The sequence below is a fragment of the Neomonachus schauinslandi genome, chromosome 4, assembly GCF_002201575.2.
Source record: "Neomonachus schauinslandi chromosome 4, ASM220157v2, whole genome shotgun sequence".
Taxonomy (NCBI): Eukaryota; Metazoa; Chordata; class Mammalia; order Carnivora; family Phocidae; genus Neomonachus; species Neomonachus schauinslandi.
In genome coordinates, this window is record NC_058406.1 from 61,663,812 (window position 1) to 61,689,527 (window position 25,716).

The 25,716-nt window shown below is 38.9% G+C and overlaps 2 protein-coding genes and 3 non-coding genes across 7 annotated transcripts in view; all 5 read left to right on the forward strand.

Moving 5' to 3' along the window:
• The first annotated feature begins 2,867 nt into the window (after positions 1–2,867).
• On the forward strand, positions 2,868–11,331 carry RABGGTB (Rab geranylgeranyltransferase subunit beta). 3 transcript variants are annotated; one of them, XM_021678127.1, is made up of 9 exons: positions 2,868–2,937; positions 3,969–4,076; positions 5,223–5,420; positions 6,018–6,123; positions 6,954–7,006; positions 7,090–7,200; positions 8,140–8,265; positions 10,229–10,378; positions 10,761–11,331. In XM_021678127.1, exons 1-9 carry the CDS (start codon positions 2,869–2,871, stop codon positions 10,899–10,901), a joined length of 1,062 nt encoding a protein of 353 aa, XP_021533802.1. In that variant the 5' UTR covers position 2,868; the 3' UTR covers positions 10,902–11,331. The 3 variants fall into 3 exon arrangements, with proteins under 3 accessions (XP_021533802.1, XP_021533803.1, XP_021533805.1); XM_021678128.1 differs by lacking the exon at positions 7,090–7,200; XM_021678130.1 differs by lacking the exons at positions 6,954–7,006; positions 7,090–7,200 and having other exon boundaries at positions 8,156–8,265.
• On the forward strand, positions 3,693–3,771 carry LOC123324760. The gene has a single exon (XR_006540026.1). It is a non-coding gene; the product is annotated as a small nucleolar RNA SNORD45 (small nucleolar RNA).
• LOC123324758 lies at positions 4,406–4,489 on the forward strand. Its single transcript, XR_006540024.1, has one exon. It is a non-coding gene; the product is annotated as a small nucleolar RNA SNORD45 (small nucleolar RNA).
• On the forward strand, positions 5,569–5,640 carry LOC123324759. The gene has a single exon (XR_006540025.1). It is a non-coding gene; the product is annotated as a small nucleolar RNA SNORD45 (small nucleolar RNA).
• Positions 11,332–13,812: 2,481 nt separating the features above from the next.
• MSH4 (mutS homolog 4) overlaps positions 13,813–25,716 on the forward strand; it is a 98,920-nt gene continuing 87,016 nt past the window's right edge. Inside the window, exons 1-2 of the mRNA XM_021678131.1 lie at positions 13,813–14,047; positions 24,501–24,683. Of these exons, the coding sequence (XP_021533806.1) occupies positions 13,813–14,047; positions 24,501–24,683 (418 nt within the window). The remainder of the gene's footprint in view (positions 14,048–24,500; positions 24,684–25,716) is intronic.

Consider the following 25,716-nt stretch of genomic DNA (forward strand, 5'->3'; position numbering starts at 1 on the left):
AAGTGTTCCATTTAGCTATATTACACAGCACAGGTCTAGAGGCAGAGATGAACTTGTTTTTTTTTTTTTTTTTAATATTTATTTTAGAGAAAGAGAGAGAGCATGAGGGGAAGGGAGGGAAGGGCAGAGGGAGAGAGAGACAGAGAGGGTGAGCTTGAGTTGGGGGAGGGACAGAGAGAGAGGGAGATAATCCTCAAGCGGACTCCCCGCTAAGCACAGAGCCCAACACCAGGCTTGATCCAGGACCCTGAGATCATGACCTGAGCTGAAACCAGGAGCCAGATGCCCAATCAACTGAGCCACCTAGGTGCACCGAGATGAACTTCTTATTCAATATTGGTTTTTTTGGTTCGCTTGTTTTTGTAGCTACTTTTCTTTGGTGGGGGGATATTTTTATTTTTTGAAGAGGTAAAATATACCAAATTTCAAAAGTACCAGGGCATTCAGTGAAAAATAAGCCTTCCTTTAATCCTGTCCCCAGCCACCCTCCTCCTGTAGGGAAATGCTTTTAGTAATTCTGTGCATTTGCAAATATATCCATATATTTTTCTCCTTTGTTTTCCACACAAATAGTAGCACACTATACACAGCTTGGCACTTTCTGTTTTTGCTTTTACTTAATATATTTTGGAGATCTTTCCATAGCAATGTATGCAGAGCGTCCTCATTCTCTTTAACAGCTGCATAATGAATACAGTGATGCATAATGAATAATGAATACGGTATATTTTAATGAATACATTATATTTATTTAACCTTTTTTTTAAGTACATGATATTTTACAATTCTTTTTTTTTTTTTAAGATTTTATTTATTTATTTGACGGAGAGAGACACAGTGAGAGAGAGAACACAAGCAGGGGGAGTAGAAGAGGGAGAAGCAGGCTTCCCGCGGAGCAGGGAGCCTGATGCAGGGCTCGATCCCAGGACCCTGGGACCATGACCTGAGCTGAAGGCAGATGCTCAACGACTGAGCCACCCAGGCACCCCTAGTTTATTTAACCTTTTGATGGTAATGAAGATATTTGTAATATTTTGTTATTATAAAGACTGCTAGTATGAATATTCATGCACAGAAGTCACTTCATACTCAAAGGACTGTATTTGTAGAATAAATACCTAGAAATAGAATTGCTGAATATAATTATAAGAATTGCTAGAATATATGCTTCCTATACAGATTTCCATTTTGCTCACCATTATACCCCTAGAACCTAGAAGAATATTTGGCACATTCTAGACACCAATACATATTTGTTGAATGAATTTATAAAGTAGGAAGTGAGGCTTATTTTTCATTCTTTCAGCAGTACTGACTCAATCTGAATGGTACTTTTTGGATCTGATACTTGTATTATTACTTTGAGGATTGCTTTCCCTAGGAAGTCTCACCACTCCCTCTCTCCCTTGTTTTTCCTCCCTCTACCACATCCCTCTCCTACCTGACTTAGAGGCAAAACAAAGCTGGGGAAATTACATTAATATTTACGGCAGTGTTTTGTTTTGTTTTTGAAGATTTTGAAAGAGAGGGAGAGAGTGCACAAGCAGAGGGAGGGCAGACGGAGAGGGACAAGCAGACTCCAAGCTTAATTTAGTTCAGCATAGAGACTGACATGGGGCTCAAGGCAGGGCTTGATCCCAGGACCCTGAGATCCTGACCTGAGCCAAAGTCAGAAACTTAACCCACTGAGTCACCCAGGTGTTTAGGGCAGACTTTTTTTTGAGACAAAAAGTATTAGGGCTAGAGACAGTCATCACTTAATGGTAAAAGGATCAACTCACCAGAAATAGATGCTAAACTTACATGCATTTAATAAAGTAGCCTCAAACTATAAATGGGAATATCAATTACAGGGAGAAAAAAAAGAAATTTATCATCATAGCAGATTCAACACTCTTGATTATTGATAGCCCATATATGTCACTGTGTCAGGAACCCTTCTCCAAATTGTTACTGAATGTAATAAATTGTAAGGGTATGGGGTGCCAATATTTTCTAATGGCTGCTCAAAAACTTGAGTATGAAGGACCTAAGGAAGCACAAATGAAAATAGCTGTAATAACAAATCTGAATTTAGTGGAAAGCTTGTGAAAAGAACATGGATGTTTCTTTTCCAAAAATAATTTACAGAACTTCCAGCTAGTAGCACTTGCTGAAGAAGTTAAGGGAGTGAGAGAGTCACATCTGGAACCAAGAAGGCAAACAGGAGGGAAATATGAGTATTTTATTAACATTCACTCAAAAAACATTTATTGAACACTTCCTACCTGCAAGAATTCTGATTACCATCCACTTCAGAACTCGAGTTCATTTTTTTTTATTCTTATGTTAATCCCCATACATTACATCATTAGTTTTAGATGAAGTGTTCCATGATTCATTGTTTGTTCATAACACCCAGTGCTCCATGCAGAATGTGCCCTCCTCAAGAGTTCATTTTTTTTTAAGATGTTATTTATTTATTTGACAGAGAGAGACACAGCTAGAGAGGGAACACAAGCACCGGGAGCAGGAGAGGGAGAAGCAGGTCTCCCGCAGAGCAGGGAGTCCCATGTGGGGCTCCATCCCAGGACCCTGGGATCATGACCTGAGCCGAAGGCAGACACTTAACGATTGAGACACCCAGGTGCCCCAAGAACTCCAGAGTTCAAATTAAAAGTAATTCAGATACTTAAATATTACTTAAAACTTTTAGACACATCAAGGTCACTACAGGACGAGAAAATGGGCGCCAGAGAATTCGGGTCAGGCAGCGAGGACACCTATCAGCAGTCGGCGGGGTCCTAGGGCAGTCAAGCCACCGCTCCTTGCTACAGGCGGGAGTGTGGTCAGCTATGCCGGTGCTTGGAAGGGACCTGGGGGGAGCTTATGCGCAGGCGCGGGCCGCTCAAATCCACCCAGGAACGAACCAAAGTTCTCTTTTCGGTCTCAGACATGGTGAGTAAGGTTGTTCTCAGCAGTGGCTGCCCGGGTGGCGTCTGGGTGGAGTAATACTGAGCAGCTCAGTCACCCTAATTTTTTAGCAAGTATTGGAGAACGGTTGGGTTAAGACACTGGCCTTGGACGGTTTCTTTAGGGCTCAGAGAGGGTGAAGTATTACTCAGCGTTTTCTGCAGACTTCGCGGGCCCACCTACGGCTTCTGATTTTATCTAGGCTTCTTCCTAAGACGCGGGCCTCAAGATTCAACGGCCCGATTTCTTAATTCCTCAAAAAAGCCGGGCCAGTCAGTGGTTCCTTTTTATTTTCTGTATTTTATGGCTCAAAATCTATAAAGTATGGTCTTTGAAGATGCAGTGAATTTTAAATGGGATCTGATGGAAATTCACTAAATTCTTTTCGGTAATCGTCATGACCTACTTAAAATGAGTTTACAATAAATGCGGGGAACTAGAGCAGCATCATTTCCTGAGGGCTTGTTGCAAATGAAGAAATCAAGATTAAAGCTGGAGAAGATGAGGCTAAAGGAGCTTACTGATAAATTGAATAACCTAGGATTAATAAGATTTCATTAAAGATCTTAACTACAAATTATGGGCTAGCTATATTTTATATATAAATGTTCTAATTTTAATGCTTCAACTTTCTGCTGCATGTAAACTAAGTTTTGAATTGGTAAGATTGTATTTTCTGTGGTGTTTATTTTACTTTAAGTGAATGATAAGCAACAACAGATGAGGGTAATAATTTTTTGGGTCAATGATGAGCTGGCATGTATTCTGAATCTGAAGCTGATTATTACTACTTTAGCTCTAGAATTACTCTGAGACCTGAAAAATACCCGAATCTTTACAAGGGCTTTAGTGCTTAAGTTCTTTCTGGTCAGATACTTGGCAATTTTTATGTAGAAAGTTTCTGTGTGGCAAGATGGAATCAAAGTGAAAAGTTCAGATGTATACTGAATATATACACTGTGGTCAAACATTAAAAAATGAACAGTTACGAAGTCACTGCTTTATTATTTTGAAAGGGCACACCGCAGAAGGATGTTATTATCAAGTCAGATGCGCCTGATATGCTATTGTTAGAGAAGCATGCAGATTATATCGCGTCCTATGGCTCAAAGAAAGATGATTATGTATGTATGATTTCATGTTGAAAGTTTGTTTTATTTTGAAGAAATGAGACTAATATGCATAAACAGTAAGTAGGTCAATATTTGTGGCCCATGTTATTTTTTTGTCCATGTTTCTTAAAAATGGTAACTCCTCCATGCCAAGGACTGAAGTTCTCTCCATGAAGTGCAGTGAGTGTACCCTTTACTGAGTGAGGTTGAGGGTCAACCAGAATTAACCGTGGTTCTCAGAGGCTTTGACAGACAGAATAGATTCCCCATCTGCCCAGATTTTTAAGAGGTTTGAGGTACAGAAGAGATTTGTATTTTTGTACTTGAGGTATTACTTTCAAGGTCAGTGATGTGTTGGCATGTATTACCTGAATATATGGCTGATGTGTAACAACACTTTAGCTCTAGAATTACGCTGAGACCTTGAAAAAGTTTTACCTTAAGTTTCAAACCTTGAGTAGTTTTCCTCTCTGGGACAATCTTAGAAAAAAGTAATGAAACTGAAAGTAAATATTTTTCCCTGTAGTGTCCAAACAACTTAATTAATTTACCATCTTGGGAAACCTCTAGTATTGATTAATTTGTGACTTGTTAAATTCCCTAAGACTACTCACCTGATTCAGAACCTTAACGTAATGCATTGGTGACTAGCAAAAATTTATTTCTGATCTAGTCTCTACCAGTTTTTAGGTCTCTGATTAGCTACTGTTAGCTATTTTATCTTAATTTTTGCATGCCTTGGCCATTTTGGTTTTCAGGTCATTGTACCATTTACTAATAGGTAGTAGATAGGCTTTGTACATAGTCCATATATTAATAGAGTGGATGTTTGATAAATATGATGTAGGTACTCTGAAAGAAATTCTCTGTCCCCAAACTTGAAAAAAGTTGGTATATTTTTGACTTACTGTTCTGGTTGGCTCTTAGGAGAGATTAAAGTCCTATTTGTATTAGTCGCAGATAAGTTTATCATATGCATCTCAGATACTTACCCTTTCCCCACCCCCAGATTTGATAGCCATAAATTTAAAATAAATACCTTTGTTAGAATCAATTGAATTAAACAGTAAGTGTGGCTGGTTAGTTTTTATGTGTTCTATCACTTTAATAACCCTGCATCAATTCAGACTGGCACATTAAAATAATTGTGTATTTTAGGAATACTGTATGTCTGAGTATTTGAGAATGAGTGGTATCTATTGGGGTCTGACTGTAATGGATCTCATGGGACAACTACATCGGATGAATAGAGAAGAAATTCTGACATTTATTAAATCATGTCAACACGAGTGTGGTGGAATAAGTGCTAGTATCGGACATGACCCTCATCTTTTGTACACTCTAAGTGCTGTCCAGGTAAATACTTACTAAAAGTTAACAGTCTTGGTAGTGTGTTCTCTTAGCTGAGAATGGAGAAATTACACTGGGTATTAGGAACATGATAAAATTGGTGTCTGTCAAAAAAGTTTCCCCAGTCTTTTTAAATGAAGCCTGTATTCTACAAGGTCAATGATGTGATGGCATGTATTAGCTGAATCCAAAGTTGATGTAAACTGTAAAATTACACTGAGACCTTGAATGATAAAATGTTTATTTTCAGTATATATAAATAATTTGAAAATCACCAGGTAGAGTTAAGTGTTTTAATTTTGATGATAGTGAAGATGCGCAATTGTGGCTTTAAAGTCTACTTCTGTATATGTAAGTTAGTATATTTGAAAGTTTTGAAATACTAAGCTACAATTTACATGGAGGAAATAAATTCTGTTACTGGTTTGGATTTGTTGATAATGCTTGTGGCATAGTAGAAGATAGTCTGCGTGTTTGCGAAAAGGCCACAATATGCATAGACAAAAGGACATGCTTGACAGTTTAAAAGGTAGTTGAGGAAGAACATCATTACAACAAACTTAGCAGTGTTGAAGTATTTAATTTGTTTTGTTTTTGTTACAGATTCTTACTCTGTATGATAGTGTTAATGTTATTGATGTAAATAAAGTTGTGGAATATGTTCAGAGTCTACAGAAAGAGGATGGTTCGTTTGCTGGAGATATTTGGGGTAATGTCAGTCTAATCCATGCTATCCAAAATACCAATATTAAAAACTCTGTTTTGGTGTTTATTGTAGTGATAAGGTTTGTTGAAAGTTTTTAAATACAATGAATTGGAGGCTTTGTTAATAATTAAAGGAGATTTTTAAGGTTTTGATCTTTTCAGGTCCCACGAAGCAGCTGGTCTTACTGAAGTTAAATGGTCTGCTGGAAGTTCCAGCATGCACTGTGCTAGTTATATCAGCATACAGGAGAACTGGAACAGAGGGGGCCAGTCTAAAATTTGAGGTAGGTGAAATTTTTTCCCCCAATATTTGGTGGCTTTGTAAAGTTTTTTTTTTTTTTTTTATATGAACTACTTGAGAGGGAGAAATATTCAAAAAACTTTACAAACTTACTGGATATTTGAGTGGAGGGAGGGAATAGTACTATACTTGATAAATGTAGATAATCTCTGCTTTAGGGCTGAAAACAGTGCAGGCCGGAGAGACCAGCTGCCTCATGGGATGTGAAAATCTACTTTTATATAGTAGGGTAAGTTTATTGTCATTATTAGAAATTGAATAGTCATTTTGGTTCTGTGTTACCTTTCGGGGTGCTCTAGGCAACTTAAGATAATTTGCTGTATCAAAACTTTCTAGTTCTTGGATTCCTTAGAAGTGATTTTACCTCAGATTCAGCTTTCCTCCTCGTGATTTAAAAGTAAATGTTAAGCTTGAACTCATGGAAATTTAAACATGGCAGTTGTACAGTTTGCTTTTAGTTAACTGGCATTATATATTAGGATCAGATGCCTCGGGTAACACTTAGTTTTGATTTGATTTCCTTTTTCTTTTAGGAGAAATTGATACAAGATTCTCTTTTTGTGCGGTGGCAACCTTGGCCCTGTTGGTAAGTTTTGAATATTGTATTGGAATAATTAAGTGCCCGTGATTATTCTGGAATTCAATAGGCTTATTTTTTTCTGTTTGTAGGGGAAGCTAGATGCTATTAATGTGGAAAAGGCAATTGAATTTGTTTTATCGTGTATGAACTTTGATGGTGGATTTGGTTGCAGGCCAGGTTCTGAATCCCATGCTGGGCAGGTAATTTATTAATGCAGATTAAAATATGTCAGTTTTGAAGGGATAAGTGATAAACTGGGAAAATAGAGTAATTGCAGTATCAGTGTCTGTTATTTATGACTGAAGTCAATTTAAATGTAGTGTGGGATATTACATAGGAATTGCTTAAATACAGATAAAGAAAGGCATTTTTACAGTAGTTTTATATACATTCCCTGTTGGTGGAATCCCCTGGCCTGGGCAAACATAAGTAGGTTTGTTATCATGAAAGGAACATTTTTATTTTCCCTTATTCCTATCCTGAACACCTATTTCCTTGTGCCAGAGAGGCAAATTGTATTTTTAAATAGTATTTAGTATTTACATTGTATCTGTCAGTAGTTGTCCAATAAAATTTGCTTTTAGAGCCACCTGGCTGGCTCTGTTTGTAGAGCATAAGATTCTTGATCTTGGGGGAGCCTGGGTGGCTCAGTGGTTAAGCGTCTGCCTTCGGTTCAGGTCACGATCCCAGGGTCCTGGGATTGAGTTCCACATCGGGCTCCCTGCTTGGCAGCAGGCCTGCTTCCCCCTCTCCCACTTCCCCTGCTTGTGTTCCTGCTCTCACTGTCTCTCTCTGCCAAATAAATAAATAAAATCTTTAAAAAAAAAAAAAAAAAGATTCTTGATCTTGGGGTTGTAAGTTTGAACCCCATGTTGGGTATTCTAAAAATAAAATCTTTTAAAAAAAATTTTTGCTTTTAGCCATGAGGAAATGTTGACAGTATTTCATTGCAGAATTGTATCCTAGAATTAGTATGTTTGGATTTGTTCAGATAGCTATGTGATACTTATGTGTTTGCAATTCTGACTTGTCAATAGAAAATTAGTTTTTAGACATAAAATGGCATTTTGAGTAGTTTTTATCACTACATTACTGTTGAAAAATTATTATACACATGTACTTTATGTCTGTAATTTTAGATCTATTGTTGCACAGGATTTCTGGCTATTACTAGCCAGTTGCATCAAGTAAATTCTGATTTACTCGGTTGGTGGCTTTGTGAACGACAGTTACCATCAGGTGGACTCAATGGAAGGCCAGAGAAGGTATTGCTTCGTAAGATATACTGTGTTCTAATAGCTTTATAGCCACTATAGCTTCTTGTAAATTGATAATGTGCTTTTACCCCTCCCCGCATTGCAATTTTTCAGTTGTACTTCCTAAAAAAATGCTCTTGGCAAAAGTAAAACAACTGGAGTGGAGCTACTTATTAATTATGGTATCCATTTAAAAGACTCTTGAGGAAAAGATGTGTATGCTACCTTCTGATGATCTTTTTATGACAAAGCTGTCTTCTGGTTTTCCCTATCCTGAAGTGGATTCTGGAGTTATCTGAAGGAAAACAAAAAAATGTCAAATTGCTTTGAAATATATTTGTATTCAGATACAGTATGTATTCTTAAAGTGTCTTTTTCCCTATCCTGAAGGTCTTGTATTTTTCAGGCATTGAAATGAAGCTGTTTCTTTAAACTTTTAATTCTAGATCTATACCAGAGAAAATCAGTCCTGTATTAAAAGCTTTCTTTATATCTGGGACCCAAAGAGTACTGTTAAATGAATACATGTATCTTGTACAGAAATCTCCATGTCTACTTATGGGTGTGAAAGGACAATTTACCAAATCAGTGATTTTTAAAAATTATGTTACAAAATTTTTATTTAAAAACCTTACTAAATTTTTTAAGAAAGACCCAGTTTTTGACATTTTGATTTGGAGAAAAGGGAATCAGATTTTCCTTTGCACGTCCACAGTTCGCTTTAGCTCTCACACATTAAATTGGGTCTGTAAGGGCCAGGTAGTAAATGTTTTCAGTTCTGTAGGTTATACAGTCTTGTTGGCAAGTACATTACTACCCTAAAGAGCAGATGGTGCCATAGACCATAAGAAACCAGTGGGCATGGCTGTGTTTCAGTAAAGTAACAGTGGTTACATTTGAATTTCGTATCATTTTCCTATCACAAGACTATGTATTTTGTTTTCCTGTTTATTTGGGGGGGGGGGTTGGTTTTTTTTATTTTTAGACTGCGTATTTTAAAAAACGATTTACAGGGCGCCTGGGTGGCTCAATCGTTAAGCGTCTGCCTTCGGCTCGGGTCATGATCCGCGCATGGGGCTCCCTGCTCCGCAGGAGGCCTGCTTCTCCCTCTCCCACTCCCCCTGCTGTGTTCCCTCTCACTGTGTCCCTCTCTGTCAAATAAATAAATAAAATCTTTAAAAAAAAATAAAAACGATTTACACATATAAAAAAATTCTTTGGTTGTAGTCTAGGTTTGACTCAAGGGCTGTAGCTTGCTGGATCCCTGACAGTATTGTGATAGGGCATGGTGGTTCCTTTGTCTGGGTCATTGTATTTTTGTTTTAGCTTTGCTTGCTCAATATTTATGAACAAGTTGGGTTGGGAAATACCCACAGGTGGTTTCTAGCTGGTTACAATCCAATGAAAAACCTGCGCAACTTTCAACAGTTAGAAAATGGGTCAGGGTTGGGATTTCCAGGAATCTGCACTTAACAGTGTAGGACAGTATTTTATGTGCCTATGAATCACCCGATTTTGTTGAAATGATTCTGGCATCGAGGTGAGATATTCTGCATTCTTTAAACCCAAGTGACCCATGTTTTGAGGAACCAGGCTTTAGGTTTTTAAGTAAGTATATGTCTACCTGGACAGCATTTGTTGAAAATGCTCTACCTAGGGAAATAGAACATATCACCATGGATTTCATGAGCGTTAACCACCAGCTTCTTGGATAAGGGGCATTCACTGCGGATAAAATAAAGGTACAGGGATAGTTGTCACTGCGTACCTAAACTCTGAAACATTTAGCATAGGTGTCTGTGGATTGAAATGTTTGGTCTTTATGCCAGTGATGATCTTTAATTCTAAGTAAATGTATTTATGGATTTTAGCATCTCTAACTGCATGTCAGTATATCCCTTAATCACCACCACCCCATGTTTGGACTAGAGGATAAAATTGTGGCAACTGCTTGTGGTTTTTTCCCTCCTAGTTACCAGATGTATGCTATTCATGGTGGGTGTTGGCTTCCCTAAAGATAATTGGAAGGCTTCATTGGATTGATAGAGAGAAACTTCGAAGTTTCATTTTAGCATGTCAAGATGAAGAAACAGGAGGATTTGCAGACCGACCAGGAGATATGGCAAGTATATTTCTGACATGTCCATGCAATAGTTACATTGCTTTGAGTTACTTTTACTGCATTTCCAGACTTAGAAATGGATGATATTTAAAGTGTTGCTTTTAAAGCAGGATACTTTTCTGGTAATTTTTATTTGAGAATATATGAAGGATATAAAACAAGTTTACAGAAATTTCTCATCACTTGTCAAAAAAATACTGTATGGTAAAAGGTCTTATATTAAAAAAAAAAACACAATTTGAAGCCATCATTTTTATTTTAGAAAACTAAGCATTTATTCAAGTAAAGAAAATACAATGGAACCCAATATAACTTGTTCAGAAGTAGGGTTTTAGAAGTTTTCATTTTTGTAATACTCTATAAATTCTTATTTTTTAAATAGGTAGATCCTTTTCATACTTTATTTGGAATTGCTGGATTGTCGCTTTTGGGAGAAGAACAGATTAAACCTGTTAGTCCTGTTTTTTGCATGCCTGAAGAAGTACTTCGGAGAGTTAATGTTCAGCCTGAACTAGTGAGCTAGATGTTGATGGAGACATGAGACATTGCTTAGTATAGTTGTGCCATCTTAACATTTCTGTAATGTGCCGATCAAACTTAAAATGACCACTGTGTTACTATTTTATATATGAATTGTATTAATTTTAATAAATTATGTAATTATACATAATGTAAAATAAAAATCTTTATCTTCAGCTTTAGATTTCCTTCTGCAATGCTATTACTCTGAGTACAGTATTTTGTTTCTGCTTCATTGTATTTATTTGTATGTTTCCTTAAAAGCAAACTCAAAGAACTATTGAGTTAAAGAAGTCTTGTGTTCTACTTGTTTTTCCCATCTGCTTCTTTCATATTATATAATGGCTAATGTAAATTCATCTATATCAGTGTGAATGTTAACTGATAATTGATAAACCCATCCATATATGAATTAAAAGATGCACCTGAATAAATGGCTCTTGAAATTTGGAACTGTTTCATAAGTTTATGGTTACTCTGAATTGATCGCAGTAATTTAGATAAATGGCGCATTTCCATCTTAGAATAGGACTGCATTCTGGACTACGTTCTTATTTTTTAAACATTTTTATGTTCGAATGCCAGCGGTGTACCTAAGGAATTGTTGGCCTTTAAGGAAATAGAAGTTGATAGTTTCCACAATGTTTTTGAAAATGTTTTTCAAAAGACAAAAATGAGCACAAGTGGGGCGCCTGGGTGGCTCAGTTGGTTAAGCGACTGCCTTCGGCTCAGGTCATGATCCTGGAGTCCCTGGATCGAGTCCCGCATCGGGCTCCCTGCTCAGCGGGGAGTCTGCTTCTCCCTCTGACCCTCCCCCCCTCTCATGTGCTCTCTCTAATTCTCTCTCTCTCAAATAAATAAATAAAATCTTTAAAAAAAAAAAATGAGCACAAGTATTCTGAGAGTTTTACATTCTTATGAAAGTATTTCAGTGAACATTTCTCTTGAAATGGAAGTTGAAATTTTCTCAAGCATTTTGCCAATACTCTAGTAGTTGTTTTAAGAATGATTAGTGGGGCTCTTCGCTGGCTCAGTTGGTAGAGCATGCCACTCTTGACTTGGGTTGGTCAGTTCTAGCCCCATAGTTGGGGTAGAGTTTTCTGAAGAATGAGTAGTGGTGGTTCACTTATACATCATTCACCAATGTCAGTTGTAACATCTAGATGAAAAAGTGCTTACATGAGATTCTTGAAACGTTTACCATTATTTTGACAGTTCACTAAGAGTTTGGGCTGAATTGCCACTATTTTTCTGGAAGTTTGGAACTGGGTGGAATATAATCTTATGTAAATTTTATCACTGGAAGTATTTGAAGGAATTTTGAGGATTCCAGTCATTGCATCTGGGTGAACTATGCTGTTAAGACACCTGACTTAAGAGGTAATTTAGCAGTTGTATGAATTCAGTTTTTTGTTTTATTGAAGTATGGTTGACAGTGTTGCGTTAGTTTCAGGTGTACAACATAGTGATTCCACAAGTCTGTTATGTTCAGTAATGTTTGAGTATCTTCCAATAGCAGTATCCAAAGTATTTTTTCTTTAATTATTTATTTTATAGAGACCTAGCCAGAGAGGGAACACATGCAGGGGGAGTGGGGGAGGAGAAGCAGGCTTCTCGAGCAAGGAGCCTGATGTGGGGTTTGATCCCAGAACCCTGGGATCATGACCTGAGCGGAAGGCAGACGCTTAAGACGCTTAACGACTGAGCCACCCAGGCATCCCAAAGTATTTTCTCAATCCTAGTGTCTCTGAAGTTGGTACTATTTCTATATTCAAGAAAATAGGCACAGAACAATTTCATGGAGATCATTTGTTGAAAAGCTAGAGCTTGGATTTGTATAGTCTGTTCTTAACTAATTTGTACCTACAGGGGCGCTTGGGTGGCTCAGTCGTTAAGCGTCTTCCTTCAGCTCAGGTCATGATCCCAGGGTCCTGGGATCGAGCCTGGCATCCGGCTCCTTGCTTGGCAGGAAGTCTGCTCCCTCTCCCACTCCCCCTGCTTGTGTTCCCTCTGTCGCTGTGTCTCTCTCTGTCAAAAAAATCTTTAAAAAAACTAATTTGTACCTACAGTACAATAAATTGGGAACTGTCCAAGAGCGATCTCATCCATTCTTTTTTTTTTTTTTTTTAAGATTTTATTTATTTGACAGAGACACAGCGAGAGAGGGAACACAAGCAGGGGGAGTGGGAGAGGGAGAAGCAGGCTTCCCGCAGAGGGGGGAGCCCGATGCGGGGCTAGATCCCAGGACTCTGGGATCGTGACCTGAGCTGAGGGCAGATGCTTAACGACTGAGCCACCCACGTGCCCCGATCTCATCCATCTTGACCTGGTTCTTAGGGTACTGTGCATGCAGTCATGTGCTTATTGGGTGAATATTGTGATAATTACAACAGCCTTGTGGATATTTAAGCTGTAGGGGGTCAATGGCTCCTTTCTCTGTTTCTCCATAAGAGCAGGTAGGTGGGCTGAACACATTTGTTCACACCATCATAGGCGTTCGGTGTCTAGTGGTGGACAGTTTGTAAATTTAAAAAGCTCAGTGTATGTGGGGGTGTGGTTCAAAAGCACCAAACACCTTTAGTAAAATACAGTGCTGTGAGAATAGTGGGGCTACCAAATTGGATGGTCATTGATAGGCTCTGAAGAATTCCGTTCAGCTGATCCCTGCAGATTGAAGAGAGCTGTACCTCAGATTAAGCTCAAAGCCAAATCCAGTGGCGGGTGAAGGGACTGGTCACCGGTGGAAGTAGGGCTCCAGGCGTGGATGGGGGAAGCTGGGGCTCACTACGCCTGCGCACTGGGGCTCTGTGCGTCTGCGCGCCGTGCTCGGGCCTTTTTCCGCGACGCTTCTGTACTTCAGGTCGGTGAAGGCGCGCTCAGCAATCTCAGATTTCTGCCTGGGAAGATTTGTGAGGATGCTGAGGCCTGAGGTCTTATCAGTCTCGCCTTCTGTCCCTGCGGCTTCCCCCTCATTGGGAGAGGCTCGGTCTCAGGGTCCTCGCTATAATTTCGGACTCCAGGAGACTCCTCAGAGCCGCCCTTCAGCGCAGGCCTCTGCGTCCACGCCTTCTGGCACATCTGGAGCCGCCGGCGACCGGAGCAGCAGCACGAGTCTCCCTCGCCACCCGCCTCGCGCCCGGCCAGCCCAAGGCAAGGAGTGGTTGGGTGGATTCAGCGGTCAGCTAGAGGTCCGCAGCTCCCGGCGGTTTCGGGGAGTGGTGTCGGGTGGTTACCTCAGAGAAGTTTGAGTTGTGATGTGGCTGAGAGGGTGAGAATGGGGTGCTCTAGGAATTTGATGGGTCTGAGTGAGTCAGAGACTGGACTCTTCAAATTGTACGAGGCCGCGATGATAATGGCTCAGTTCTGAGGAAGGCTGCGGTAACATCCGGTATAATGCCCCTTTTCTGCGCTCCCAAAAGCGTATGGCAAATGGCAGAATTTGTGCAGCAGTTTGGTGATAGGAGTGGCTCCTCTTGGCTCCTGAACTAAGATGGGATGGAAATAGATTAAATTTAGCATTTCGTCTAATTCAGTTGAATAATATGTTTAAGTATTTAAAAATGTATGTCTTTCAATTTGAGTTCAGCCCTTTTATATTTGGACAACTCTCCCTTCATGGAAAAACTATCACTTTTTTCACACACCATTGCAGCATAATGGTAAGGTAACAAATGCCAAATCCAGTGGTCACTTTTCAGTTCCCCTGTGTTTAATGTTCTTGACTAGTCTTCTCTTGAACTCTTAATTTGGTTTCCCTAATTCTGCTCTCCCGTTTTTCTCCTGTCTTTCAGAGAACTGCTTTGCTCACCGTTATCAGTTCCCAAATTATGGTTTGTTCTTAAGAGTTTTGGGTTTTTTTTTTCTAGGCCGCTTCTTGGTTATGATTATCACTGCTCAGGTCTCCCCTATGCTCCAGATTCCTATTACAGACTGTCTTCTGAAGTTTCTAGTGGGAGACCAATGGACACCTCAGACTCACTATATTATTAATTGAATTCATCTCTCTACAGTTCCTGAGCTGTTTCTTTTACTTAACTCAATCATTGGATTGTCTAAATCTTAAACCCGTTAAGACTTCAATAGTTTCCTCACAACATCCAAACAGTTAGTAAGTCCTATGTTTATCTTTTAAATAGTTCTTTTCTGCTCTGTGTTTGTGCCATTATAGGCTGTCATTATTTTATGTGTGAATTATTGCATCAAACTCTGGCTTTTGTGACTGGATAAATGGTAGTACTATTTCCTGATAAAGTGGGTTTTGTAGGAGAAGCAACTTTTAGAAGGAAAATGTGTTCTGTATGGACATGTTAAATGTGAAGAACCTCTAGGATATCCATATGGTCACACTGAGGCAATTGAATATATGGATCTTGGATTAAGAAGAGAAACTTAGGAGAGATTCAGATTTGAAAGTTACCAGTATATTTGAGGCCGGAGGGGAGAAGATAAAGAAGAAACAGCAAAATAGATGTCAAGGAAATTGGACGGCAACTAAGATAAGTGAGTAAGTTTCCAGAAGGAGCTTAGAGTCTAAAAGTAACCTGAGGACAAGAAACAGGCCTCTCTGTCTCTATTCCTGGTAACCACTCCCTTCCTTAGTTCCTTTAAGTCTATCTAGTGCAGCACATGGGTTCTATACACTTCTGTACGATGATATCCTTATGCTGCATTCACACTTTTGCAAATATTTTCTTTATCAAACTTCTCAAAGTGTCCTAGTTTGAATGTGTCATCCAATTCCTACCGGTACCTGTGTAAAGAAGTCTGATTTTATCCTATGGTGGGTATGGGGAGACACTGAGGAATTGTGAGAAAGGAGATAAATGGTGAAATTTCTTTGTCAGAAAGATCACTGGTGATGTTGTGAAGAATGGATTAGAGAGGCATAATACTAGAAGCAAGGAGAACAATTAAGAGACTTGCAGAAGGCCTGAAGAAGATATGGGCTTAAAATGAGCTAATAGGAGTAAAGACGGACAGAAATTTTAGTGGTATTAAAAAAATTTTTTTTACTAGACTTAAATGATTGGGTGTTAGGATTGATGAAAGGGGAATTACGAATGATTCCTGAGTTTATGACTCAAGTGACAAGGTACAAGATGTTATAGTTGGCCAAAACTGGTTATAAATAAGTTTTGAGGGAAAGATAATGAGTATATTTGTGAACATTTAAAAGTTCTGGAAAGATATCTAAAAGTTTACATCTAAAAGGTAGATTTAGGGCGCCTGGGTGGCTCAGTCGGTTAAGCGACTGCCTTCGGCTCAGGTCATGATCCCAGGGTTCTGGGATCGAGTCCCACATCGGGCTCCCTGCTCTGCAGGGAGCCTGCTTCTCCCTCTCCCACTCCCCCTGCTTGTGTTCCCTCTCTCGCTGTGTCTCTGTCAAATAAATAAATAAAATCTTTAAAAAAAAAAAAAAAAGATTTAAAAGGTAGATTTAGGGACATAGAGCCACACTGATAGAACTTTCTGTGATGATAGAAATATTTCATATCTGTGCTGTCGAAAATGGTAGCCAATAGCCAAATGTGGGTTTTGAGCATTTAAAATGTGGCTTGTATGGCGAACAGAATTTTTAATTTTAGTTAATTTTTATTTAAATTGTCAAATACAGTCAGTAGCTACTATATTGAACAATGCAGGTATAGACCTAAGAATGGTTCTTGCATTTTTAAAGGGTTGAAAAGTAAAAGAAGAAGAGTATTTTGTGACATGTGAAAATTATGTGAAATTCAGGTTTCAGTGTCTGGAAGTAAAGTCGTTTTTTTTTTTTTTTCTTTTTTTAATTTAACTTAATATTATTATGTTATGTTAGTCACCGTACAGTTTTTGATGTAGTGTTCCATGATTCATTGTTTGCGTATAACATCCAGAGCTCCATGCATACATGCCCTCCTTAATACCCATCACTGGGCTAACCCAGCTATTCCTTATGTTCCACAAATAAGTGAAACCATATGATAATTGACTTTCTCTGCTCGACTTATTTCACTTAGCATAATCTCCTCCAGTCCCATCCATGTTGATGTAAAAGTTGGGTAATCATCCTTTCTGATGGCTGAGTACTATTCCATTGTATATATGGACCACATCTTCTTTATTCATTCATCTGTTGAAGGGCATCTCGGCTCTTTCCACAGTTTGGCTATTGCAGATATTGCTGCTATGAACGTTGGGGTGCGTATGGCCCTTCTTTTCACTACATCTGTGTCTTTGGGGTAAATAACCCAGTAGTGCAATTGCTCAACCGTAGGGTAGCTCTATTTTTAATTTTTTGAGGAACCTCCACACTTTTCCAAAGTGGCTGTACCAACTTGCATTCCCACCAACAGTGTAAGAGGGTTCCCCTTTTTCCACAACCTCTTCAATATTCGTTGTTTCTTGCTTGTCAATTTTTGCCATTCTAACTGGTGTAAGGTGGTATCTCAATGTGGTTTTGATTTGAATTTCCCTGATGGCTAATGATGATGAACATTTTTTCATGTGTCTGTTAGCCATTTCTATGTCTGCTTTTGAAAAGGGTCTGTTCATGTCTTCTGCCCATTTTTTGACTTGATTATTTGTTTTTGGGGTGTTGAGTTTGAGAAGTTCTTTGTATCTTGGATATCAGCCCTTTGTCTATAGTGTCATTTGCAAATATCTTCTCCCATTCTGTGGGTTGCCTCTTTATTTTGTTGATTGTTTCCTTTGCTGTGCAGAAGCTTTTTATCTTGATGAAGTCCCAAAAGTTCATTTTTGCTTTTGTTTCACTTGCCTTTGGGGATGTATCTTGAAAGAAGTTGCAGTGTCTGATGTCGAAGAGGTTACTGCCTATGTTCTCCTCTAGGATTTTTTTTTTTTTTTTAAAAGATTTTATTTATTTATTTGACAGAGAGAGGCACAGCGAGAGAGGGAACACAAGCAGGGGGAGTGGGAGAGGGAGAAGCAGGCTTCCCGCCGAGCAGGGAGCCCGATGTGGGGCTCGATCCCAGGACCCTGGGATCATGACCTGAGCCGAAGGCAGACGCTGAACGACTGAGCCACCCAGGCGCCCCACTCCTCTAGGATTTTGATGGATTCCTGTCTCATATTGAGATCTTTCATCCATTTTGAGTTTATATCTTTGTGTATGGTGTTAGAGAATGGTCGAGTTTCATTCTTCTGTATATAACTGTCCAATTTTCCCAGCACCATTTATTGAAGAGACTGTCTTTTTTCCATTGCATATTTTTTCCTCCTTGTCGAAGATTATTTGACTATAGAGTTGAGGGTCCATATCTGGGCTCTCTATTCTGTTCCATTGGTCTATATGTCCGTTTTTGTGCCAATACCATGCTGTCTTGGTGATCACGGCTTTGTAACATAGCTTGAAATCAGGCAACGTGATGCCCCCAGCTTTGTTTTTCTTTTTCAACATTTCCTTGGCGATTCAGGGTCTTTTCTGATTCCATACAAATTTTAGGATTGTTTGTTCTAGCACTTTGAAAAATGTCATTGGAATTTTGATTGGCATGGCATTGAAGGTATAGATTGCTCTGGGCAGCATAGACATTTTAACAATGTTTATTCTTCTGATCCATGAGCATGTAATGTTTTTCCATCTTTTTGTGTCTTCTTCAATTTCTTTCATGAGTGGTCTGTAGTTCCTAGAGTATAGATCCTTTACCTCTTTGGTTAGGTTTATTCCGAGGTATCTTATGGTTTTTGGTGCTATTGTAAATGGAATAGATTCTCTAATTTCTCTTTCTACAGTTGTGTTGTTAGTGTATAAGAAAGCAACTGATTTCTGTGCATTGATTTTGTATCTTGCCACATTACTGAATTGCTGTATGAGTTCTAGTAATGTGGGGGTGGAGTCTTGGATTTTCATATAAAATATCATGTCATCTGCGAAGAGAGAGAGTTTGACTTCTTCTTTGCCAATTTGAATACCTTTTATTTCTTTTTGTTGTCTGATTGCTGTTGCTAGGACTTGTAGTACTATGTTGAACAATAGTGGCGAGAGTGTGCATCCTTGTCGTGTTCCTGATCTTAAGGGAAAGGCTCTCAGCTTTTCCCCATTGAGGATGATATTCGCTGTGTGTTTTTCATAGATGGATTTTATGAACTTGAGGAATGTTCCCTCTATCCCTGTACTCTGAAGAGTTTTAATCAGGAAAGGATGCTGTATTTTGTCAAATGCGTTTTCTGCATCAATTGAGAGGACCATATGGTTCTTCTCTCTCCTCTTACTAATGTGTTCTGTCACATTGATTGATTTGCAAATGTTGAACCACCCTTGCATCCCGGGGATCAATCCCACTTGGTTGTGGTGGGTGATCCTTTTAACGGACTGTTGGATCCTATTAGCTGGGATTTTGTTGAGCTTTTTGGAATCCATATTCATCAGGGATATCAGTCTGAAATTCTCCTTTTGATGAGGTCTTTGCCTGGTTTGGGGATCAAGGTAATGCTTGTCTCATAGAATGAGTCTGGAAGCTTTCCTTCTGTTTCTATTTTTTGAAACAGCTTCAGGAGAATAGGTATTATTTCTTCTTTGAATGTTTGGTAGAATTCCCCAGGGAATCCATCAGGCCCTGGACTCTTGTGTTTTGGGAGGTTTTTGATCACTGCTTCAGTCTCTTTACTGGTTATTGGCCTATTCAGGTGGTCAATTTCTTCTTGTTTCAGTCTTGGTAGTTTATAGGTTTCCAGGAAGGCATCCATTTCTTCCAGGTTGCTTAATTTATTGGCATATGGTTGTTGATAATAATTTCTAATAATTGTTTCTATTTCCTTGGTGTTAGTCGTGATCTCTCCCCTTTCATTCATAATTTTATTAATTTGGGTCCTTTCTCTTTTCTTTTGGATAAGTCTGGCCAGTGGTTTATCGATCTTATTAATTCTTTCAAAGAACCAGCTTCTAGTTTCGTTGATCTGATCTACTGTGTTTCTGGTTTCTAATTCATTGATCTCTGCTGTCATCTTAATTATATCTCTTCTAATGCATGGCTTAGACATTGTTTGTTGCTTTTTCTCCAGTTCTTTAAGGTGTAGAGTTAGTTGGTGAATTTGGGATTTTTCTATTTTTTTGAGTGAGGCTTGAATGGCTATGTATTTCCCCCTTAGGACTGCCTTTGCAGTATCCCATAGGTTTTGGACGGATATGTTTTCATTCTCATTGGTTTCCATGAATTGTTTAAGTGCTTCTTTGATTTCCTGGTTGACTCAAACATTCTTGGGCAGAGTGGTCTTTAGCCTCTAAGTGTTTGAATTTCTTCCAAATTTTTTCTTGTGATTGAGGTCCAGTTTTAAAGCATTTTGGTCTGAGAATATGCAGGGAATGATCTCCATCTTTTAGTATTGGTTGAGACCTGATTTGTGATCCAATATGTGGTCTATATGGACTTGAGAAGAATGAGTATTCTGTTGTTTTAGGGTGGAATGTTCTGTATATATCTATGCTTCTGATTCCTATTACAGACTGTCTTCTATGAGGTCCATCTGGTCCAGTGTGTCATTCAAAGCTCTTGTTTCTTTGTTGATTTTCTGCTTAGGTGATCTGTCTATTGCTGAGAGTAGAGTATTGAGGTGTTCTATAATTAACATATTATTATCAATATGACTCTTTATTTTGGTTGACAGTTGGCTTATGTAGATGACTGCTCCCATGTTGGGGGCATAGATATTTGCAATTGTTAGCTCTTCTTGTTGGATAGACCCTTTAAGAATGATATAGTGTCCTTCTGTGTCTCCAACTACAGTCTTTAGCTTAAAATCTAATTTGTCTGATAAAAGAATTGCTACCCCAGCTTTCTTTTTTTTTTTTTTTTAAAGATTTTATTTATTTTTTTGACAGAGAGAGACATAGCGAGAGCAGGAACACAAGCAGGGGGAGTGGGAGAGGGAGAAGCAGGCTTCCCGCAGAGCAGGGAGCCCGATGTGGGACTCGATCCCAGGACCCTGGGATCATGACCTGAGCCGAAGGCAGACGCTTAACGACTGAGCCACCCAGGCGCCCATACCCCAGCTTTCTTTTGAGGTCCGCTGGCATGGAAGATGGATCTCCATCCCTTCACTTTCAGTCTGGATGTATCTTTAGGTTCAAAATGAGTCTCTTGTAGACAGCATATGGTTGGGTCCTGTCTTTTTATCCAGTCTGCAGCCCTGTGCTGTTTTATGGGACCACTTAGGCTGTTCATGTTGAGAGTGATTATTTTTTTTTTAAAGATTTTTTAATTTATTTTTCAACAGAGAAAGAGAGACAGCAAGAGAGGGAACAGAAGCAGGGGCAGTGGGAGAGGGAGAAGTAGGCTTCCCGCTGAGCAGAGAGCCTGATGTGGGACTCGATCCCAGGACCCTGGGATCATGACCTGAGCCGAAGGCACACACTTAACGACTGAGCCACCCAGGCACCTGAGAGTGATTATTTAAAGATAATGAATTTATTGTCATCATGTTGCCTGTGAAGTCCTTGTTTCTATAGATTGTCTCAGTAAATTTCTGTTCTACATCACTCTTGGGGTCTTTCTCCTTTTAGAGAACCCCCTTTAATATTTCTTGCAGGGCCAGCTTAGTGGTCACATATTCTTTCAGTTTCTGCAGCTTTGGAAGCTCTGCATCTTTCCATCCATTTTAAATGACAGCCTTCTTGGATAAAGTATTCTGGCTGCATGTTCTTCTCATTTAGTACCCTGAATATGTCTTGCCAGGCCTTTCTGGCTTGCCAGGTCTCTGTGGATAGGTCTGACTTATTCTGATGTTCCTCCCTCTGTACATAAGGAATCTCTTCCTCCTAACTGCCCTTAAGATGGTTTCCTTGATTCTCAGATATGGAAGTTTTACTATTACATTACAGGGTATTGGTCTGTTTTCCTTGATCTTGGGAGGGGGTCCTCTCTGCCTCTAGGACACGAATGTTTGTTTCATTCCCCAGATTAGGGAAGTTCTCAGCTATGATTTGCTCAAATATATCTTCTAGTCCTATCTCTTTCTCTCCACCCCCTCAGGGATCCCAATAATTCTGACATTGGAATGTTTCATGGTGTCACTTATTTCTCTAATTCTGTTATCATGGATTTTAAGTTGTTTCTCCCAGGCCTCCTCTTTTTCTTTCTTTTCTATCAATTTGTCTTCTAGATCACTAATTAGTTCTTCTGCCTCGTTTACCCTAGCTGTTCGATTATCTAGAGTAGATTGGATCTCATTGATAGCATTTTTAAGTTCTGCCAGCTCAGCTTTCATTTCTGCCCTTAGAGACTGTATGTTGCCATTAATCGATTTCTCCATTCTAGCTACCATCTTCATAACTGTTACTTTGAAGTCCGTTTCCGACATCTTTGTTATATCTGTATCCATTTGTAAATCTGTGGCAGAAGTCACAGTCTCTGAGTCTTTCCTATTTTGGGGGTTCCTCCTCCTAGTCATTCTGTTGATGGGTGGTTGTGGGAATGTATAGAGTCCAAATTATTGACCACAATCAAGCAAGATGCACCTGTTTTCTAGGGACCTTAGGGTTGCTGACCTCTTGTTTTCCCAGCCTGTCTTCTGGGGGAGGGGCCTGCCACAGTGTTACTCAGGCAACCCTGTTTGGACAGAGTTGCCCTGCCCCCTGTGGGGGGGGGATGGGCTCAGTGAAAACCAGTTTTTTGGGGGCTTTTGTTCTCTGGCGGCTTTCCCTGGCAGCTTTCCGCGTCTCTTCCAAAAGTAGAGCAGAAGAGACCGTTTCCAACCCTCTGCCTCAGAACAGAGAGTTCGCAGTCTGTTCTTCAGTGACCTCCCCAGGCCACACTATCTCCATTTCTGTCTGTGGTGCTAAAAACTGCAGCGTCCTGGGTTGTGTGCCTCTCAGGAGCACTCCCAGTCCTTGCCTCCAGGTTGGGACAGTCTCTGCCCTTTGTGGTTCTAAAACCGCCAGTGCCCCTAGTTCACACGCGTGCCCTGCCGCTCTGGGTTTCAGTCCAGGGGGCTGCCCTAATGTCCTTTTCCCACTGCAGCTGGTCTGCGAGTCTGTGCCCCGTCCCCAGTGTGGGAGGCTTTCGCGAACCTGCGGTGCAGGATCCCGTTGGCTCCCTCCCCCTTCCATTTATTTTCCGATATCTGCCTGCGGAATCAGGGCTCCCCGCTTCATACCTTGAAACCAACTGCCTATGATATTCTGTTTGTAGAGATCCAAATCTATCTTCTTACACCTCAGGCTGATTTCGTGGGTGTTCAGAGTGCTCTGGTAGATATCCAGCTCAATTCAGGGCACTGGTTGGAATAGGGTCCCCTACTCCTCCGCCATCTTTTCCTGCCCCCTCTGGAAGTAAAGTTTTATTGAAACATAGCCATGCTCATTCATTTACTATTGTCTGTGGCTGCTTTCCCAATATAGTGTCTGAGTTGAGTAATTACTACAGACAGTATTGCCCACAAAGCCTAAAATATTTACCATCTGACCCTTTATTAAAAATGTCTGCCAAACTGTGCTTTACATTTTAAGAGCAGTTAGGGCTCTACATGAAGGTTGAGGGTTATAGATAACTAGAAATAGATATAATAGAGACCAATATAATAGATGAGATGCCCAGAAAAGATGGGTAACGCTAATTTGTGAGAGAAGGTAAAAAAGTGTGGAACCCTGGGAAGCCAAAAGTTAAGAGGCAGACAGAGGAAAAAGAATCTGGCAAAGTAAACTACTGGTTTAAGGAGAATCAGAGTTGTCATGGAAGTGAAGGGGAATAGGAGAAAAGAGCCCCAATATATATATATTTTTAGTATGTTATGTTAATCAGCATACATTACATCATTAGTTTTTGATGTAGTGTTCCATGATTCATTGTTTTCATATAACACCCAGTGCACCATGCAGAATATGCCCTCTTTAATACCCATCACCAGGGTAACCCATCCCCCCACCCCCCTCTAGAACCCTCAGTTTGTTTCTCAGAGTCCATAGTCTCTCATGGTTTTTCTCCCCCTCTGATTTACCCCCTTCATTCTTCCCCTCCTGCTATCTTCTTCTTCTTTTTTTTTTTTAACATGTAATGTATTATTTGTTTCAGAGGTACAGGTCTGTGGATGATAGACACTGGGGAGGGTGTGTGCTATGGTGAGCACTGTGAATTGTGTAAGACAGTTGAATCACAGATTCCCAATATATTTTTAAGAAGTTTTATGTGCCAGGACCCTAAGGTAGGCTGTTCATGTATATTCTTTCTAATTTTATGGCAATTCTGTTTAGTAGGTAATGTATCAATAGGAAAGTGCCTGAACAGGGAAATGAATCCAAGTGAGTCTAAAACTCTTTTTATACTATTTGCCTGGAAGGAAGGAGTTTCAATGAAGTTAAATCAAAAGAGGAAAAGAGGTTTTGTAATTGTTATATAAAGAAAACATATATATTTGAAGATTAGAAGGTAGTTTATGATTTTTACCAAGAGTAGTCTCCACTTATAGAAGCATATTAGCAAGTACTTTTCCTTATATTTTAGTATAAGATTATTTATCAGTAATGCCATTAAAGTTGTCATAATTTGCTGTATTTTTAAAAGTCATCAGATAAAGTTTTATAGAAAGTGAACATGATATAAATTATAGTGATTAAAATATCATTGCATAATTCTGAATCTTTAAGAACTGATATTTAGTTTTTTGAATTTAGGTTCATACTTTGGAAACAAAAGATCTAATGCAGAAAACCCATTTGCATCAAATTTTACTTTTGGTACAAGTTCAGCTTCTGCACAAGATAGTAATTATCCTCAAATACTGAAAACTCCATTGCCTACTGGAAATCCCCAGAGATCAGGTTATAAAAGTTGGACACCACAAATGGGATATTCAGGTAAAATGAAAATGAGTGGAATGTTTACCTAGATGACTTTGAAACTATTAAGGTTTGTAAATTATAAATTAGGGTGGTTAAGTTCATTTGACGTTATTTGTAACTGACACAGATGACTGAAAGAAAAATACTTCAGTTTACCCATATCCATAATTTGAGGTTAAGTTAATACTACATAGTTTCTGATACTATTTGTTAATAAATGCAGGTTTGTGTTATTTTAACTATTCTGACAAAAAAGCAAAAGAAAGAGAAAACTCTCCCTTTTATACATAATATTTACTTAAATCTAGCAGTTGATCCTGATAGTATTATTGTGCAGGGTTTTTTTTTTCCATACTTAAATTTTAGTTTTTATCTAAATCTAGTTTTTCTTGAGGGGAAAATGAATGAAATAGTTCTTCATGTGTAAGTGTTCTCTAAGGTACATGCAGTAGAATTTCTTGGATACAGGACATGTGAATGTATACATTTACAAGATAATAACAAATTGTTTTCTAAATGCTTCTACCAGTGTACACTATTACTAGCAACATGTGAGAGTTCTTGTTGATCTGCATCCTCTCCAACAGTTGGTATTGTCAGACTTCTTAATATTTACCAGTCTAGCAGTTGTAAGATACTAATTGTAGTCTGAATTTGTATTTTCCTGGTTATTAATGAAGTTGATTACCTTTTGTGTGCTTTTTGACCATATAGCTTTCATTTTTTTGTGAAATGACTGTTCATGTGTTTTACCTATTTTTCCTTAGATTTATTTTTCTAGATTTGTAGAAATTCTTTATATATTCTGAATATATATTCAGAGTATATATTCTTTTGATGAATACATATATTGTATATATCTTCTCTAGGTTTATGGCTTGTCTTCCTCCTTTTTTTATGATGTTCTTTGATGAACAGAAGTTCTTAATTTTATACATTTTTAGTAAATGTTCTGCTGCACTTGTTTTTTCTTTTTATCTTTACAGTTGTGTTTTATATATGTTTATTAGGTCTTTTCCTTTCTTTCTTTCTTTTTTAATAAACTACA

Bases quoted from the DNA above. Each gene is read 5' to 3' on its own strand.
- RABGGTB (XM_021678127.1), top strand. From the start codon at position 2,869: ATGCGCAGGCGCGGGCCGCTCAAATCCACCCAGGAACGAACCAAAGTT. The intron at 7,007-7,089 runs GTAAGTTTTGAA...TTCTGTTTGTAG, and splicing joins TGGCAACCTTGGCCCTGTTG to GGGAAGCTAGATGCTATTAA. The intron at 8,266-10,228 runs GTATTGCTTCGT...TTTCCCTCCTAG, and splicing joins TCAATGGAAGGCCAGAGAAG to TTACCAGATGTATGCTATTC.